The sequence below is a fragment of the Myotis yumanensis genome, unplaced genomic scaffold (assembly GCF_028538775.1).
Source record: "Myotis yumanensis isolate MYYU_CA2020_CCGP unplaced genomic scaffold, mMyoYum1.0.hap1 SCAF_16, whole genome shotgun sequence".
In the NCBI taxonomy this organism is placed as follows: domain Eukaryota; kingdom Metazoa; phylum Chordata; class Mammalia; order Chiroptera; family Vespertilionidae; genus Myotis; species Myotis yumanensis.
Window position 1 is genome coordinate 30,965,308 of NW_027223767.1, and position 19,505 is coordinate 30,984,812.

General features: G+C 40.4%; 1 protein-coding gene across 3 annotated transcripts in view; it reads right to left on the bottom strand.

The window, feature by feature from the left end:
• Window positions 1-985: 985 nt before the first annotated feature.
• Window positions 986-19,505, bottom strand: part of USP32 (ubiquitin specific peptidase 32) — a 126,038-nt gene continuing 107,518 nt past the window's right edge. For all 3 annotated transcript variants that reach the window (XM_070394676.1, XM_070394677.1, XM_070394674.1), the window contains exons 28-34: window positions 17,467-17,553; window positions 16,440-16,560; window positions 9,179-9,370; window positions 6,658-6,946; window positions 5,130-5,566; window positions 4,316-4,408; window positions 986-3,318 (exon numbers count right to left, since the gene is read on the bottom strand). In XM_070394676.1, the coding sequence (XP_070250777.1) occupies window positions 3,145-3,318; window positions 4,316-4,408; window positions 5,130-5,566; window positions 6,658-6,946; window positions 9,179-9,370; window positions 16,440-16,560; window positions 17,467-17,553 (1,393 nt within the window). In that variant the 3' untranslated portion in view covers window positions 986-3,144. The remainder of the gene's footprint in view (window positions 3,319-4,315; window positions 4,409-5,129; window positions 5,567-6,657; window positions 6,947-9,178; window positions 9,371-16,439; window positions 16,561-17,466; window positions 17,554-19,505) is intronic.

The window sequence follows — 19,505 nt, forward strand, 5'->3', positions numbered from 1 at the left end:
TCAACATGTTTCGTTCTAGAAATTTTTTTTTTTAAATATTTTATTGATTTTTTACAGAGAGGAAGGGAGAGGGATAGAGAGCCAGAAACATCGATGAGAGAGAAACACTGATCAGCTGCTTCCTGCACGCCCCCCACTGGGGATGTGCCAACAACCAAGGCACATGCCCTTGACCGGAATCGAACCCGGGACCCTTGAGTCCGCAGGCCGACGCTCTATCCACTGAGCCAAACCGGTTTTGGCATCGTTCTAGAAATTTTTAATGTGTATTCCCATTTTTGGAGAATGTGAGCAGAGAGTTATTGAAATTCTTTTAGCATCAGTATAGCAAGCAAGTAAAAAAATAAATCTCTGCAAAACAGAGTGAATCTCATGGGGCTAGGACTTCACATTCATTGACAACTTACCAAGAAACGGCGCCAGCCATTTATATACTTCATTTAGTTAATATAAGCCTGAGAGGTAGGTATTCTAATTTTAAAGGTAAACAAACAGGGGCTGAGGTTGAAGGACCCACAGCTCCAAATCTTCCACCCTTCTCAATGCTGCCGAATGCCTCTTTGGAGACCTTCCAGAGACAACCAGGGACATTCCTAGTTTCTCAGCACTACCTGGAAACAGGATCATTTCAAGGCATTATACAAATGAGAGGTCTTAGTCTTCTTCACCTTATTCCCTAATCTGCATGAAGCTACTGTAAGACCTCCTCCATCAATTCTCAGTTCACCTGCTGTCTACGCTTCTCCCAACCCCCTTCCTTATCTTCAAAATAATTTCCTAACAGGGATGTGAGCCAAATTTAAAACAGTGTAGATACCTTGCTCTACCTCCAACACAGTTTCCATTCTTTCAGAGATGAAGTATCTACTCTCTAAGTCAGGTATTATTCAAGTAGGGGAGTTAAAACAAGGTCAAAGAGAGAAAGGCTGAAGGATTGGACTTTTTTTTTGGTGTTTACTTATATAGAGGAAAAATAGCACATAAATGCAGCCACAGTATTTAATTTGTTTGGATAATAGTTACAGATAAACAGATACACTCCATATACAATTACCAATACTTTTTTATACAGTTCATATTTCAGTACATCAACACTATTTTATTTACACTCTATGTACATTAACATATTTCTAAAGTCAGTGCATTGTCAACAAGTTTTATACAGTAATTTACAAGGTGAATGTAGTTAATAGTTAATTTAATAAATTTTCCGCTAGTCATGAATTAAAAAAATTAATTACAACCAATATAACAAACATAGATCAAACAACATTAGTAGATTGTGCTACCTGTTTAAATAAAACATCTGTAAGGAAATTATTTAAAATCTTCCATTTTTTTCATGGGACTTGTCCAGGTAGGAATGGACAGATTTTATATACTGAAAATCATGAAACTATAAAGTATGTGTTTTGTCTGACTTCATCCCATTATTCCATTTAGGCCACTGCTTCCAACTTGCAATTATAGTCTCTGAATAGGGTTTCAACTTAGGAAGGCGTTTAAGACAACCTTTCCAATTGCTCTGAGAACTGGATAATAACTAGCCTCAGATATCAGAACATAAATGCTGAATTACTTTGGTACCTACTATCTATGAGGAAGAAAGGGAAATGGAATCTGACAATTAATGAGAACCAACTTCCAGGGTCCAGATGAATACAAAAAGACTGAAGAAAAAAAAGTGAAATATTTACTTTGAATATATATTTTATAACAACACATGAAAAACGATGCTGCCTGAAATAAATAACATTTACATTTTTGTTCCAGTCTTGAATTATCAGAGGAAAAAATAAAGTGAGCAAAGAAACAAAACTTTTGATGACTACTACTGGGAAATTAAAAAAAAAAAAAAAAAAAGAGACAAACCCCCAAAACAAAACAAAACAAAACAAAAAAAAAACTGGACATGCAAACAAAATAGAAGTTTACTTTTAAAACCACCAATTTCATTAAAAATACACACTATCAATGTTTGAAAACAGATTGAATCTCATGGGGCTAGGATTTCACATTCATTGACAACTTACCAAGAAATGGGATGTATTTCATTTTTAAACTGAATATGATGGGGGAAAACACCCCATTCAAGTTAATGTATAGCCCTTATAGCCATCAAATATAAACAAGTCTTGAAAAGTTCATTTGTATGTACTCTCTCCTTTTTTAAAGTGCAAAACAAAGAAACAAAGAAAAATAATCACTAATTGTGAAATACCATTTAGCTTTGATGCCATTTCCTTCTCAGAAGCTTTTTGTGCAACACGTGCAAGTGAAGATGGTGCAAATATTGGCAACTGCCCACCACACTCAGCAGCAGGAGTGGAACACATTTTCGAGGACACGTAAGTATCCCCCAAAGTAAGATGCCTCTATCTGAGAGGGCCATTTTAGCTGGATTCCCAGGATGCTTTCTTTTTCTTTATAGAGTCTTCCAACCAAGGCCCTGGGTAGAAGGCACACAGCCCTTAAGAGATTCTTAGACTGACTGACTACTATATATGGCTCTGCCACCATGACTGGTTGTGTTTCAAACACAAACACAACAAAAATAAAAAGCAAGAAAAGACATAAAAAGACTGGGAAAATGCTTTAAAAAATAAGTGGAAAAATCTGTGTCCATGCCATAAGAATCCTTTGCACACCTTCATGATCTTGCTTTCTCCATCTTGTCAATATAATGGAATAAAACTTTAGGAAAAAGGAGGTAGCATATCATGTCGTCCCGAGACAACACTATAACTTTTTGTTTTACTTTGACTCCAAGGAAATTCTTAGTATTTTGTTATAATTATTGGTAAACTCTATACTCACTATCTATTTGTTCACATCTGGACAAGCACAATTTAGTTCTCATTTGGTCCCAGGTGGCTGGTGCCAAACCCTTTTGTTTACAGGCTAATGGTGGACTCTGCCTGAAAGTTCTCTACCAGAGAACTTGTGTGAGATACTTCCAAACAAAACTATTACTACTGTTATGCTAACTGCTATTTTAATTAGGATTGTTATTTGTGCTTCAGGGTCACAGGATAAAAATAACTACCTTTAGTTAGCTTGCCTTTCAGGGACACTTTTGCCAAATGTTAGCTACGGGGAGTCATCTCCCTTACCACCAGACTGTCTAGCAGCCAGAGTGGTAGCTCACTGTAAAACACAGTACTTTTTGTAATCAGACTCAAAGTCTTCATCCATGCTGCTTGTGTCTGCCATCTTTTTGCCATCAACCTTTGGCAGAAATTGTGCATAGTCTATCCCCTTCTGCTCATAGAAAAGAATGTAGGCAGAGTCGGTGTCAATTTCATCAGGGTGAAGTTCCTAAAGGGATAAGAAAAGTCTTTAATAATAAAAAAGCCACCACTCTACTGGCTCTTAATCCTTGCCAGGAAAGTGAAGACCAAGCCTCTTCAATTACTAAACATGTTTGCTTCCAATTAGCTTAACATTTTGGCTGTCTCATACCTGCCCCCAAAATAAGCCTCATTATTTTCAGTGTTTGTTTTAGGGAAAATATTCTGACTACAGACACGTTGAAAAGAATAACCAACACCCCCCCGCCCCCATCAAATTCTAATAGCTCAAAAGACAAGAGCTTTTAATCATTAAACAATACTTTTTTCCCCTTACTATTCATGTGTGTTTTTTTAAATGTGTTTTTATTGATCTTTAGAGACAGAGGAAGGGAGAGGAATAGAGAAATAGAAACATTGATTGGCTGTCTCTTGCACGCCCCCTATAGGGTATTGAGCACACAACAGTGGCACATGACCTGACTGGGAATCAAACTGTGACCTCCTGGTTCATGGGTTGACGCTCAACCACTGGGCCATACCAGCTGGGCAATTACTCATGTTTTCATTCTCTCCTCTGCATATCACTTTTGTTCCTTTAATACTAAAGGCATCTAGCCCTCGCCTGTGTTTCTCAGCCTACGCACCGAAGGGTCACAGGTTTGATGCCCGGTCAAGGACAGGTATCTGAGCTGCAGGTTTGAACCACAGCCCTGGTTGGGGTATGTGTGGGAGGCAATCAATCCACGTGTGTCTCTCTCACTTCGATGTTTCTCTCTTTCTCTCACTCCCCACTCCCACTCTCCCTCCTTCATTCTACTCTCTCTAAAAAAAATCAACGGGAAAAACATCCTCAGATAAGGATTAACAAAAAAACAAACAAGCAAAAAATACTAAAGGCATCTATATATGGTTTCTCACAGAAATATCTATTCCATTTAGGAGAAAGTCCATTATTTAAACAAATATCCCTCAGAATTGTTGACATTTTTGTTTTCCTTTATTCGAAGATTAGGGATATCTACCTTACAGCTGCTGTCATTGTAACAGTACCACTTGCTGTTTGGGTTTTTGGCATAAGTGACGTAATGGCCCCCGCCCAGAATTCCTGAATGGCACTGTAAGAGAAGAAAGTGGAGGTATGTTAATAGTTAATAGAACTCGTCAGGGGACACTACTAGGATCTGATTAGGAAAATACTAATCATTTAGGTGGTCAAGAAGGAAAGTTTTGGAATCATCTAACTTTTTTCCAAAAATTCAAAATTCAAGCCGAAACCGGTTTGGCTCAGTGGATGGAGCGTTGGCCTGCGGACTGAAGGGTCCCAGGTTCGATTCCGGTCAAGGGCATGTACCTTGGTTGCGGGCACCTCCCCAGTAGGAGATGTGCAGGAGGCAGCTGATCGATATTTCTCTCTCATCGATGTTTCTAACTCTCTATCTTCCTCCCTTCTTCTCTGTAAAAAATCAATAAAATATATATATAAAAAAATCTTCACTATATTAAAAAAAAAATTTAAAATTCAAAATTCAAAAGTCCCAAATCTAAATATTTTGTAGTTGCAATTATTTGTTAGAAAGCAAAAATCCCTTGGGAGCACACAATTGTGAATAACTCAAACCTGTGACTCCAGTAATAACAATTACATGACTATAACCACTTACTCTGTGAGCATCTTGGGTTTTATCTGGAAGGCCAAGATACCTACTGCTAACTTTGTTTATCACCAAGCTCAATGCCTAGGAAATAAGCAAGCACTGAAAAAAATGAATGAATGAATGATGAACAAATCACTGAAAAATGCAGACCATTCTGAAAACCATACAATAAACCACTTACCGAAATTGCATATAGATTATAAATAGGATTAACACGAATATCTTTTCTTTGGTCATTGGTGCTGTCTTCTTCACTGTGGTTTTCAAGCTGACCATTGCTGTAGCCATTGCCACAGACACTGCCATATGCCTCATGTTCATAAAGAAATCCATTGGCCAAAGCTACTTCGTGGTCCTGAGGGGTAACCAGCTCAGGTTGGCTGCCCCCCAGCATGTGCCCTTGGCTCAAGGCATCAGCCAGCTCACAAACATGCACAGTCCCATTCTCTTTGCTGGCATCCAAGTTCTCCTTACTACTCGTCAGTTTATTTTTGCTGCCAATCTGGGGTAGTCGAAGCCTCCCTTTGCTCCTCCCTAAAGTCCGTGGGCTGCTGTTAGGGCTGCTGTTTTTGCTGGAGGGACAGCTGGCTCCACCTTTTCTTGATGAAGAAGGTGAACCTGTCAAAGGGAGAAGGAAAGATTCATAAAACCCAAATGCCACAAATTAAGCTAGCCACCAAATGGTAACTTTGAAGCCACCTTCACAAGTATATACATAAAGGTATAAAGACTGGGAGTCCTGACTGGCTACTTTTCAGTTCCTATTATGTAGTCAATAAGTTACAGTCTTGTCTTCCTCAATGCCAAGCCCTGAAAATGCAGCAATGTCCTGAAAATGTAAATTACCATGTAGGAACTTAGAAAATAGTAGAAAGGTGATTTAGGTCAGATTCAGTTTAAAACAATATTATTAGACTAAGGCCCCAAGGAGTTTTACAAATGTATTTTCTTCTCTGTCTTGTATGTAAACTTAGATTAAAAATACAATCACTAATTATTAAGCACTTACTATTGCTAAGCATGGTATTGGAAACTCTCTATTATCTTCACCTCTCACAACAAACCTGTAAGGTAGTGAGTCTTAAACTTTTTTGGTCACAGCCCCACCCACTTCCTTATATACCCTTAAAAGTTGCTGATGACCTCTAGAACGTTTCTTTTATGGGTTATATCTATCAATATTTACCATCCTAGGAATTAAAATGGAGGAATCTAAAAAATAATATACAAGCACATATTTCACCGATATTATCACAGCCTGCTGGATCTGACTTCACCATACACTTGTGAGAGAATGACAGTGAAAAGGTACATAATATCTTATTATTTTTATGAAAATAGTTCTAATCCTCCAGGCCCTCAGGGACTCTATAGGGGTTCCTGGACCACACTTTGAGAACCTCTGCCGTAAGGGAACAAGAATGACAACTACCATTCATGCTTTACTCCTGACATTAAATCCTCACACTCTGTGAACTTAGTATTATCTCCATTTTCTACATAAAAAATAGATGCAGGGAGGCTATATCTCTTGCTAAAAGTCACATAGTTCAAATCTAGATAGGTCTGACTCTAGATAAGTTTGTTCCATCTCATTAAGCTGTTGCTCTAGAGTGGAAGGGACAGGGAAACATGCAGTCTACAGGGGTCCTGGGAGAGCTCCCCTCAGGGTGCTATCTGGGTTTCAGGAGGTTCCTAGGCTTCTTCACCTTTAGGGCTGCTGATGATGTTTGCGCTGAGCGAGGATGGGCTTTTGCTCAGGCGCACATCCTCTTCCCCAGCGGAGTTCTGGGCATCCATTTTCTTCACCTCTCCTGTCGGAACCCTGGTCTCACAGAAGTCATCCCCCTGGGGTGTGAGTGCTTTCTGCTGGCAGAGAGCTGGGTTTCTTGGTACCAAAAAAGCACTAGGGTCAAAACTTTCACGAGGAAATTTAACAATTTTCTGTGACTTTATCCATCGGCCATTTACAAATTGAAATCTTTTAAGATGAATAATCTGGAGAAGAAAAGGTAGAAAACACTAGGGTTAGAGGGTTCCAAAGATACAAAATAGATCTAATACATGTGAATGTTCAAGAATATAGAACATAACATTTTTTCAAAAAAATATATTTTATTATGTAACACAGTTATCAGTAGGGCCACTGCCCTTTAGCTATGTGGTTACCATGGTAATCTCCCTAATTTCATATCCTTTGTATATCCAAAACTCTCTTTCCCAATTTCTTCAACATCCTTGGAGCCTATATTTGCATGTATCCCTCTGCTTTCTGGGTTTGAGATCCACACTGAACTGTACCTCTCTCCAATATCATAGAAGAAAAATGGAGTTTTTAAAATAGATGAAATTTACCCAATCTCCGACTGCACATCTCTCCTTTCTTACCATATCCTTTGATGGCTACCAGGAAATCCTGAAGAGCATAAGAATATCCCTACTTTCTGGCTTGTCTTCTTTTCAAGAGCAATGAATTCCTCCAGTTTCATACAGTGTTATTAAGCTCTGTAATGTGTGCACAGATCTTTGGTGGCTACCTCTACCTTAGATGCTTAACAATTTACTGTTAATATAAAGATAATCCCTTCCTAATGGGGCACACCAGTGTGTGGATATCATAGAAGCCCACCAAGCTCTCAACAAAACATTTTCTCATCATTATTTTATATTTATTTATCTGTAGTCTTCACCTGAGGGTATGTTTTTATTGATTTTTAGAGAGAAAGGGGGAGAGAGGTGGGGGGGGAGGGAAGGAAGGGGGAGAGAGAGAAAAAGAAAGAGAGAGAGAGGGAGAGGGGGAGGGAGGGGGAGAGAGAGAGAGAGAGAGAGAGAGTGAGAGAGAGAGAGAGAGAGAGAGAGAGAGAAGTCGATTGGTTGCCTTCTGAATGCACCCTGACCGGGAATCAAACTTACAACCTTATGGTGTATGGGATGACACTCAACCAAGTTAGCCACCCAACCAGGGCACTCATTATTATTATTTTTTTAAATATATTTTTAATTGATTTCAGAGAAGGAGGGAGGGAGGGAGGGAGGGAGAGAGGGAGAGAGAGAGAGAGAGAGAGAGAGAGACAGACATCAATGATGAGACTCATCAACTGGCTTCCTCCTGCATGCCCACATTGGGGATTAAGCCCGAAACCCATGTATATGTCCCGACTGGGAATCGAACCATGGCCTGCTGGTTGGGCTCATTATTTTTTAAAGACCTCAAAAACATAGTTTTTATAAATGCCTTCACTCCAATACGTGTCCAAGATATGTTTTAAGTGATAGTTATATGAATATATATAATTGTCAAAACTCATCAAACTAGATATTTTAAATCTATGCATTTAATTCTGAGTTAATTATAACTCAATTAAAACAAAACAAAACAAAAAAACACTATCCCCCTTCCTACCTACCTGTCCCCAATCCTGCTCTGGCCTTCTTCTTCCCTTCCCTCAGTTCTTATCCCTGTAGCTAGCTAGCCAAAATTATTAATTACTTGTGCATTCTTCCCTAGTTGTTCTAGATTAATAAAATAAAAACAACCACCTACATTCACAGTTTTACAGAGTAGTAGGAAAACTTGAATAAAAAAATGCATGTAAGATCTGGTTAAAACACACCACTGCCTTATAGTTACACCTGTTATGATATCCCCACTCTTAAGGAAAAGGCTTTCTTAAATGAACAGGAAAAACTGTCATTTCAAACTCACCTGACAAACAACAGGAGAGTCTCCTAATCCATGAAGGGAGAAGGCAGAAGTAAATAAAATTCAAAAGAACACATAAACCCCCACTGCACATGTGTGCTGTGGCCATGTGATCCAGTACAATGGAACCTGAAGCTCCAGGCTCAGCTGCTCTTCTACAATCCACTAAGGATGAGCCTAAAGCTCGCTCTCTCCCTAGAGGCAGAAGTGCTTTCATTTTCTTTTGCAGTTCAAATTCACCAGGTTGTACCACTTTTGACCCTTCCTATACCTTGTGTGGAATGGCAGTTACTGGTTTATATTACTTTTCTCTCCTTTTTAGTGGTCTGCTCTTTAGGAACAAGAACTAGCAAATACCTGTAGAACAATTAATTTCTGTGTGCAACATAAAAATCTTGCACAGCAAAAGCGTTTTAAGCATTGCTGAGGGGAGGATTTTATTCTCAAAAATAAGAAAAACTATTTGTTCATGACTTTTTTCCTTTTTGCCAGACTCTTGCTCTCTCAGAGGTAGGACTGTAACGTACCAGGACTGGGGGAAGCCTCCAGAGATCCAGCTTCTTGGTTGCTAAGCAGTGGGTCTTACACTTGGAACAGTAGTACATCTCATTTTCCCCCAGCTCCTCCTCGCTGGTGAAAGCACGGAGACAGCTGTCCAGGTTGATGGGCTCAGCTTGTGCTCGCCGACTCTGTTCCACACTCTCATGCTCATCGACAACCTGTAAGTGGAGGGAATAGGAAGAATGGGGGGAGAAGGCGGGTGGGGAAGGGAGCAAGTTTAAAATGGTCACCTGGCTATGCATCATTCTCTATGTGATTCACACTCATTTTATTCTACATGAAGAAGAAGAAAATACAATCCAAACTAAAAGTCTTTGAGCAAATACAGCATCTGTACATTTATTCACAAACATCACATCAATAATATCCTGGACCAAATTTCTATTTATATGACCATAGCTCTTGAAAAATTTCTGAATGGTTAGAAATAACAAAAACAAACAAGGAGCTGCCTATTTATTTTACAATTTTGAAATCCTAAAACAGCTTACATGTGAGCTGGCCTTCAAACCAGGAGTGTTCAGATTAAGTCTTTTAATTTTTTAACTAGAAAGACAGAACATTATTAGTATGCTGCAGGCTTTACAGAGGCTAGGAGAAATAATATCACTGGAAAACAGATGCCAGATCTGAATTAAATAAGAAAGGTAAGAAAAGCTCACCATGAGAATACAACACATCAGAGTGTTAAACCCCATAGGAAACAACTCAGTTGCATACTGACACCATGTAACACAAAGTTTTCAGAATACCATGTGTGTCATTATCTATCTCCTGCCTCACAAAGCCTCTTTATCTGAGACTGCAATGAAACAGTAGGCTAAAAAGAGCCGGGTTTTGTTGAGAAGGACACTAACACCTTCCAAACCTCCGTGGTCCCATTAACCAACACACTAGGCTTTGGAGAAAGAAGATGGTAAGTATAAGGAGAGACAGCAAAGGGGGTAGGTATGTACCAGTAAGGATGTGTGTTGAAGGTGGTGTGGGATCAGGAGGAGGGAGAGAAGTAGGGGCCTAAAATGCAACAGAAAAGGAGTAATTTTTCTTTCTCCAATACTTGGCTGTCACTTAATAAGCAATTAAGAACTATGGTGGGTGAGGCATAGTATGAGGACTATGAAAGCTACCGTGAGACTTCACACAGGGACCTTTTTATTCCAGGGTGGAGTTTGGAATACAAGTCGAAAACTGAATGCCTCTCTTTCTGGCAAAGGTCACACACATGTTCATCACTCCAGTTATTAAACCTCCCTTCCAAAGGTGAATTGGTTCTCTTTGCCTGAGGCAATTTCTCTCAGGTTTCCCTTCCTAAACTGACAATGGGAGCAGTGGGCTCCCTAAATTACAAGCAGGCACATCTCAACACATGCAGTTTACAACAGTTTTTCAGGGGTGACTTTTTTCCTAAATGAGAGGATGGCTGAATTACAGGCTGCCAAATACTTCTATAAACTATCAAGGTTGACCCCAGTGAGGTTGAGACGGCCCCTGTGAGGTTGAGATGGCCCCTGTGAGGTTGAAACGGCCCCTGTGAGGCTGCGACGGCCCCTGTGAGGCTGAGACAGCCCCTGTGAGGCTGCGACGGCCCCTGGGAAGCCGAGAAAAATACCACATGATCTCACTCATTTATGGATAATAAAGACCAATATAAACTGATGAACAAAATAGATACAGAGGCAGAGCAGCATTGAACAGACTGTCAAACTACAGTGGGAAGCCTGGGTAGGGTTGGGGGGGTAAGAGATCAACTGAAGGACTTATATGCATGCATATAAAAATAACCAATGGACACAAGACACTGGGGGGTAGGGGAGGCCAGGAGAATGTCAAGGGCGGTGGGGTGGGGGGGGGGGGGGGGGAGGAAACATGTGTAATACTCTTTGTAATACTCTAAGAAATAAAACAAAATTTAAAAAAAAAACAAGAAAAAAAAGAAAAAAAAACTATCAAGGTTGAGGTTGACCATGCAATTAAGGGTTTTAGCATTGTAACACCATCCATTTCAAAAGAATTCATTTAAAAAAGGGAACTTGAGGAAAATCCTTTCTTCCAGAAAGGAAAATATAGCTTGACCTGGGGTCACTGATTTCTTTTCTGATACTAATAACTCTTATCAACTTTAGAGCTGTGCACATCTCAGGGAAAAACTGACATTCTTCTAAAAAACAAACAAACAAAAAAACAAACAAAAATCCCCCAACAAACAAAAAATCTCATACTGAATTATGGCTGTTGGAATCAGAGTAGGAAAAGAGGTGTATCATATACAGTAGCGTCTCTTTTCTTATAACAAGTTAAACATTATCTCTATCAAGGATGCTTTATGGCCAACCACAAATTACAGTAAGTTAGTAAGGAATGTTGATTTTTATTGACTCTATTTTCTATGGAACACATAGGCTGTAGAACTAGATGGAGACAGGGAGAAAGACCAATAAAAAAACATTTGTGGACTGACAATAATTTTTATTTATCAACAAAATTTCCCTAAATCACAGAGATTCCCTTCCTTTACTTCTTGAGATCCATTGACAGATTCTTTTTTTTTTTTTAAAGTTTTTTTTTTTTTTAATATATTTTATTGATTTTTTACAGAGAGGAAGGGAGAGGGATAGAGAGTTAGAAACATCGATGAGAGAGAAACATCGACCAGCTGCCTCCTGCACATCTCCTACTGGGGATGTGCCTGCAACCCAGGTACATGCCCTTGACCGGAATCGAACCCGGGACCCCTCAGTCCGCAGGCCGACGCTCTATCCGCTGAGCCAAACCGGTTTCGGCCAGATTCTCTACTATTATTCAAATAGTCTAAATTACTATTGGCACCCTCTTCCTTTTTTTCTAAGTTGCTTGAAAACTCATCATTAACACAAAACATAAGGAATAAAATAACAGTGTTCATACATTATAAAACTACTAGAGGCCTGGTACATGAATTCGTTCACAGCTGGGGTCTGGCGGCCTGCCCTGATTGGGGCCGATTGGGCGAGCCAGTGGGGGGCAGGAAGAGGTGGGAGGGGAGGAGACTCGGGCGGTTGGCCAGCTGGCCCCACCCCCTGGTCCAACTCCTGGTAGAGGGGACAATTTGCATATCAGCCCTTTATTATATAGGATTAGAAAAGAGGGAGCTCTAAGAAATTACCTAGTTTAATTTTCTATTAAGAAATGTGAGGTCTAAACAGAGAGAGCAAAAATAAAAGAAAACAATTTCCTCTCTACTTTTTTTCTGAAAACATCACATAGAAATTTTGGAAAGCAGAGGAGAATGTAAAAAGGCAGAAAACCTTTTTATTCTTAATACAAAGGCAAACATGTCAAAATATTGGCAGATTTTCTTTTGTCCTTTTCCTAAATAGTATTTTTTCATATTTAAGAGATTTTTCAGTATATGCAACTTTCTACCTTGCTTTTAAAAAAAACAAAACATATCATATATGTTTTCCCATATATGTCAGCAAAAACTCCTGGTAATCATCATTTTCAATAACTGTATAAAATTTTATCCAATTACTATACCATGCTTTACTTAATCATTCCTCTAATGTGGGACAAATATAAGTTGTTTCTAATTTTTTACTATACTAAAAAATGCCATGATGAAGATTTATCAGCAAATTACAGAGTATTTTCCTAGGTTAAATTCCTAGAAGGGAAATCACTGGAATAAAAAGTATAAAAGATATGAGGCCCTGGCCGGGTAGCTCAGTTGGTCAGATCATCATCCCAATATACCAAGGTTGCGGGTTTGATCTCCAATCAAGGCACCTCAATGTTTCTTTTCTCTGTTTCAAATCAATCAATCAATAAAAATTTTAAAAATAAAAAGTATAAAACATGTGGGCAATAATCTCAATTTAAAACCAAGGTATCTTCCTTTATCTATGTGACTCTCGAAGCACACACAGAAACCACATGTGGGAAGATATATTATGCAGGAAAAAAATGAGTCATGTGGTCCCACTCTCTAACAAGGCAAAATATCTCAATTGTAATTTGGTTTCCATGGTGTCCTAAGAGCATCCCTGAAAGTGAAAACAGGGTGAGATTGAACAGGTCACTTAGGCTTTTTTTCCTATAAGCAGAATGTCCTCCAGAGCTTTTCAAATTGACACTCAGCTTGTTAAAAAATAAAGAGATTTTCAGAGCCAAATCACTTTTCAACTTTGACAGGAGTGCCTTGTCACAATAATGTCCTGTCAGATTTTGTGCTGACAAAGATTCAGGAATCTTCATCATTTGCTAAAATTTTCCCTCTTCAAAGGAAGCATGGCTGAGATTATTGAGTTACCTTGCTATAGTGAGCATGATCTACCAGATCAACTTCTCAACTTCCTTTAGCTCAACAATCTTTCATTGGGCAAGTGTCCACAAGTTATACACTTCCGTGGCTAGTGAGAGGTGCCAGGAGCCTCAGGGTGTGTGGGGACATATTGAGGGATCCAAATAGGGAACTAGGTCTGGAATTGGTAGTTTCCTCATTCTTCAATAGCACAAAAAGACAGAAAAGTCAGTTATCATTACTCACCTATCTAAAGGGAACACTCTAACAGTAAAGGAAATTTCCATCAAGAGCTACATAAATGCAAAAGCCACTACAATTCTTCATGTAACTAAGAAACTCCTTTGATTCTATTGCTTTTTTTTTCTCTCCATCAGATTCTTCTTATCTCTACCCATAAGCTACGTACTCAATTGACCCTTTTTTTTGTTTTGTTTTGTTTTTGGTGCCCTTGACTGGAATTGAACCCAGGACCCTTCAGTCCGTAGGCTGATGCTCTATCCACTGAGCCAAACCAGTCAGGGCTCAATTGACCCTTCAAATAGCATTTGACAAACATTTTCGGGTATGGAGTTAACTGGCTAGGGCAATATTCTTTTTATTTTTAATTCCATTTATTTGTTTGTTTGTTTGTTTTAGTATTCTTTTTTGAAGTAACATTTTCAAAATTTAAAAATTGCTCTAGCCAGAGAGTGGCAGTAGAGGAATCCCAAGGTAAAAGCCATTGAGATGTAATCTTAGTTGTCCAGCACTGAAACATTCAATATTTTTTCTAATTTTCTATTCACTATACCCATTAAAGGTAGCAGCTACAGCCCTGGAATGCATGTGAGCTAAGTAATTTTGGTTACCAAACGCTGCAGTTTCAAGAATCTACACTAATAAAAGACAAAGATGCTAATTGACCGTACCTTCACTATGCCATAAGCCAGGCCCACCAGCCAATCAGAGTGACTATATGCAAATTAACCCAACCAAGATGGCGGCCGGCAGCCAGGGAGCTGGAGCAAGCAGGAGGCTTGATTGCCCGGGCGATGGAGGAAGCCAAGCTTCCTGCCTGCCCTGAGCCGGCTGTGGCCTCCCCTCATGGCAACAAAATTTCAATTATAGAAGACAAATAAATCCCAGATACCTGCTTCCAGCCAGCCTCCACTGGGAGCTTGGGTGGCTGGGGGTTGTGGCCAGCCTGCAAACAGCCATCAGCCCCTCACCCAGGCTGGCCACACCCTCATGGGGTGAGGGTTCCTGCTGGGAGGCTTGGCCAGCCTGCAAACAGCCATCAGCCCTTCACCTAGGCTGGCCACACCCTCATGGGGTGAGGGTCCCCACTGGGGGGCTTAGCCAGCCTGAAAACAGCCCTCAGCCCCTCACCCACACTGGCCAGGCACCCCAGCAGGACCCCCTACCCTGAAGGGGCTGTGGCCAGCCTGCAAACAGCCATCAACCCCTCACCCAGACTGGCCACACACTCATGGGGTGAGGGTCCCCACTGGGGGGCTTGGCCAGCCTACAAACTGCCATCAGCCACTCACCCAGACTGGCCAGGCACCCCAGCAGGACCCCCCCCCCCCCGCCCTGAAGGGAGTGTCGCGAGCCTGAAAATGGCCCTCAGCCCCTCACCCAGGCTGGCCAGGCACTCCTATATAATAAAAGGGTAATATGCAAATTGACCCTAACAGCAGAATGACTGGGAATGACTGGTCACTATGACACACACTGACCACCAGGGGGCAGATGCTCAATGCAGGAGCTGCCCCCTGGTGGTCAGTGCGCTCCCACAGGGGGAGCTCTGCTCAGCTACAAGCTGGGCTGACAGCTGCCAGTACAACGGTGGTGGTGGGAGCCTCTCCCGCCTCCTCAGTAGCGCTAAGGATGTCTGACTGCAGCTTAGGCCTGCTCCCTGCTGGCAAGTGGACATCCTCCGAGGGTTCCCGGGCTGCCAGAGGGATGTCTGACTGCCAGCTTAGGCCCAATCCCCTTGGCGGGTGGGGGCCTAAGCCAGCAGGTGGTCATCCCCTGAGGGGTCCCAGACTGCGAGAGGGCACATGCCGGGCTAAAGGACCCCCCCCCCCCCCCCCCCCCCCCCACCGAGTACAAAAATTTTTGTGCACCGGGCCTCTAGTAATTAATAAACAGGCAGTGAGATATTTACTGATTGGTATCATGGCTAGAGAATATAACTTCTTAATTACACCTAAAATCTTGTTACAAGATTTACTTATTAGTATTTTTTAATTTTAAAGGTCTAATATAGTCCTGGCCAGTGTGGCTCAGTTGGTTGGAGCATCGTTTCATACACCAAAAGGTGGTGGGCTCAATTCCCAGTCAGGGCATATACCCAGCTTGTGGGTTTTTTTTGTTTTTTTTAAATATATTTTATTGATTTTTTTACAGAGAGGAAGGGAGAGGGATAGAGAGTTAGAAACATTGATGAGAGAGAAAGATGAGAGAGAAATATCGATCAGCTGCCTCCTGCACACCCCCTACTGGGGATGTGCCTGCAACCAAGGTATATACCCTTGACCGGAATAGAACCTGGGACCCTTCACTCCCCAGGCCGACGCTCTATCCAGTGAGCCAAACCAGCTAGGGCCCCAGCTTGTGGGTTTGATCCCCAGTTGGGGCGCATTCAGGAGGCAACTAATTGATGTTTCTCTCTCTCTCTCTCTCTCTCTCTCTCTCTCTCTCTCTCTTTCTCTTTCCCATCCAAAATCTGAAACCAGTAAAGAAAAATTTTTTTAATAAAGCCCCAATACAATTATCTCTAGAAGTGGGAAAACAGAAACATCCTTGTAATCATGTCAATATATTAAGTGCCACAGAGAATGCCAATGAATGTTTTTCTGGCTGTACTTAAATTGTCTACAACAGAAATGGTATAATATAGTTAAACCAGGACAAATTTTACATATAAAAACCACCACCTTGGGATGGCACTGGGTACTTACCCTTTCCTGTGATGTTTGATAGCGGAGGTGAAGAGCCGTGGGGTCCCAATCTACAGCAATATAGGCATTTCCAATGAAAGCTTTGTCTTCCCCACAATCTATTTTACAGCCTCTGCAAAATCTAAAGGCAGAAAAAAAATATACCAAGAAAGGAATAATTATGAAGGAATCAAATTTTTCTTTATCAGAAATATTCTTATCCCTTTCTACATTCCTTCTTGGGTTCACAGTTTGTCCTGGGCTTCTTACTTCAAACTAATAAATGCACGAATACATATTAATCATTATTAGTATTTCAGGGAATCATGCTTATCACTTTTCAAGTCTTTGGCTTTTCAAAGTACTTGATAACAATTTATTAATTCATATAAACTATATGAACTTTGTAGCAAAGAAGTACTATGGGAATTGGATATTTGAGATAGTACACCACTAAAGGCATTCTAAATTCAGTTATTTAATGTTCTGAGGATAATTTATCTGGTATAACAATGCCCAATTTCCTTGTTTGTAAAGTGGGACATTAAATAAATGTATATAAAAATGTATGGAGTGGGGTAGGGACCATGACAAAGCCATGGTTCCAATGTCTATTTTAAACTCAGTTTGATAAGTCTATTATAGTTTTCTGAAGGCTGACTTCAGTATTCAAGCATTTTCCAACCTGGAGTAATACTGGTCAATCTTTATAACTCTTCTAAAAACTAAAACAGACTTCCAGCAAAGTCTAGTATGTAGACTATGTTCTACTGGGCTCAGAATTGCTATAATAATTTCTAATTAAGGAGCAGAAGGCATAGAATAATGAATGTTGATCATAAACTATGAATTTGATACGACTATAGAGTTTAAAAAACCAGATGTCTCAATAGTAAAACTTATACAGACTTCACAAGGAAGAGATGAATGAACAATTCCCAAATTTATTTCAACTTCTCAGTCTAAAACTGAGAAATCTTATTAAAAAGGTATAATATCTGGAGCTACAATTCTACTAAAATTTTTCTTTTGCAGAAGGTTACTTTACCTATACCATGGGCACCAAGCACAGGAGTTCCCATCTTTCTGCACAACTCGTAGAGTGAATGGATATTGATAGCCCATACTGTCATCACTGAAACAGAACATAAACCAAAGAGTGTAAGAAACATTTCTGATTTGAGTTCTCAACTCATCATCTTCCCATGAAATAATCCTCGTAGTAGCATGCTCACATTTACAGCTCCATGCTGCTTATCCTACACCATTAGCTGGGCCCTGTACCACCCACACACAGGGCTCCCATGCTGTATCCCTGCTTACAGAAGTGTAGACATACTAGACTGTCAGAAGTCCCTGAGAGAGTCCATGTGGAAGGATAAGCTAATCAAACACCAATTATCCTTCAGCCCTAATCCTATCAGAAGACTTAATTCACATTAGACTAAAATAATTAGATCTTTCCATGGCAAGAATATTGACATACCACAGAAGGCTGAAAGGTCATGTTTTTTGTTTGTTGTTTTTAGAAAGAGTGAAAGGAAGAGTGGAGGGGAGGGAGGGAGAGAGAAAAAACGTTGTGAGAGAGACACATTGATTGGTTGCCTCCCACATTCGCCCCACCCAGAGCCAGGGATCAAACGGCAACCCAAGTAAGTGTCCTTGACCAGGAATCAAACCCTCCACCCTACAATCAGAGGACCAATGCTCTAACCATTGAGAAAATTGGCCAGGGCTCATAATGGTTTTTAGAGAAGTTGACTATATATTTAGAAGCTTTCTTTAATCAGAACCCCTGATGTAGTACATGCTAGGTAACCCTTTTCCCTTGTCTTAACTACTCAAAGCTATAAACTACATAATATTAATTTTAGAGTAACATCTTTTTTTTTTTTTAAATATTTTTTATTGATTTTTTTACAGAGAGGAAGGGAGAGGGATAGAGAGTTAGAAACATCGATGAGAGAGAAACATCGACCAGCTGCCTCCTGCACATCCCCCACTGGGGATTTGCCCGCAACCAAGGTACATGCCCTTGACCGGAATCGAATCTGGGACCCTTTAGTTCGCAGGCCGACGCTCTAGCCACTGAGCCAAACCGGTTTGGCTAGAGTAACATCTTTTATTTTTTATTTATTTATTTTATTTATTTATTATCCTCTCCGCATTTTTATGCTTTTTTTGTAGTAAAAGGGTTGTTGTTTTTTTAATTATTCTAGCTCACTTGATTTTGAAGTTATTAAAGCTTCCAAATTTTGTTTTTGTTAATCCTTACCCAAGGATATTTTTTCCATTTTTAGAGAGAGTGGAAGAGAGGGAGAGAGGTGAGGGAGAGAGAAAATCGATGTGAAAAACATCTATTGGCTGCCTCCCAAACTCACCTGGACTAGGGACAGAACCCTTGCCCTTTGGAGCTCAGATTGATGCTCTAACCACAGAGTCACACTGGGCAGGGATAAAGGTTCCAAGTGGATGCGTATGAGGCTTTCCTATTGGTGTTTTATTAGCAAGAATCCAGGCCCTGGTTAGACGCCTGCTGGGGGCAGGAAGAGTATGGAGGAGCAGACATATGGGACCTTCTCACAATGCACAAAGGAACAGTGAATTCCGTCCCTGGGAGGTGGGGGAGGCCTGAAGACTGCCTCAGGGACTGTTCTTTTTGCAAACCTGCTCCTACCTCTTTCCACCCCCAATCCCAGACAGGAAGGAGCCATCTTCAATCCTGAAGATGGCCTCCACATCTTTTAAATATAAGATAGCCTTGTGAGGTCTCAACTTTAAAAAAAAAATGTATGTATCCTTACTAAGAAGCAACACAAGGAATATAACATAAGAGCAGTATACTTTATGGCTCAGTTGGTAACTGGTAGTGGCTACTACATGGCTGCTGATGGTAATGAAGCCATGACAAGGACTCACTGTTACCTTAAGCCTTATCTAATCATCAAAAGACCCAAAACCATAACAAATACCTGTTTAGCTAATAGAACTTCTTTACTTTCTTTACTCAGTTCACAAAGAGGCAGAACTCTCACTTGCACAATTATAGCAAGAAAATGATCTACAATTCAACTGAGATATAAATAA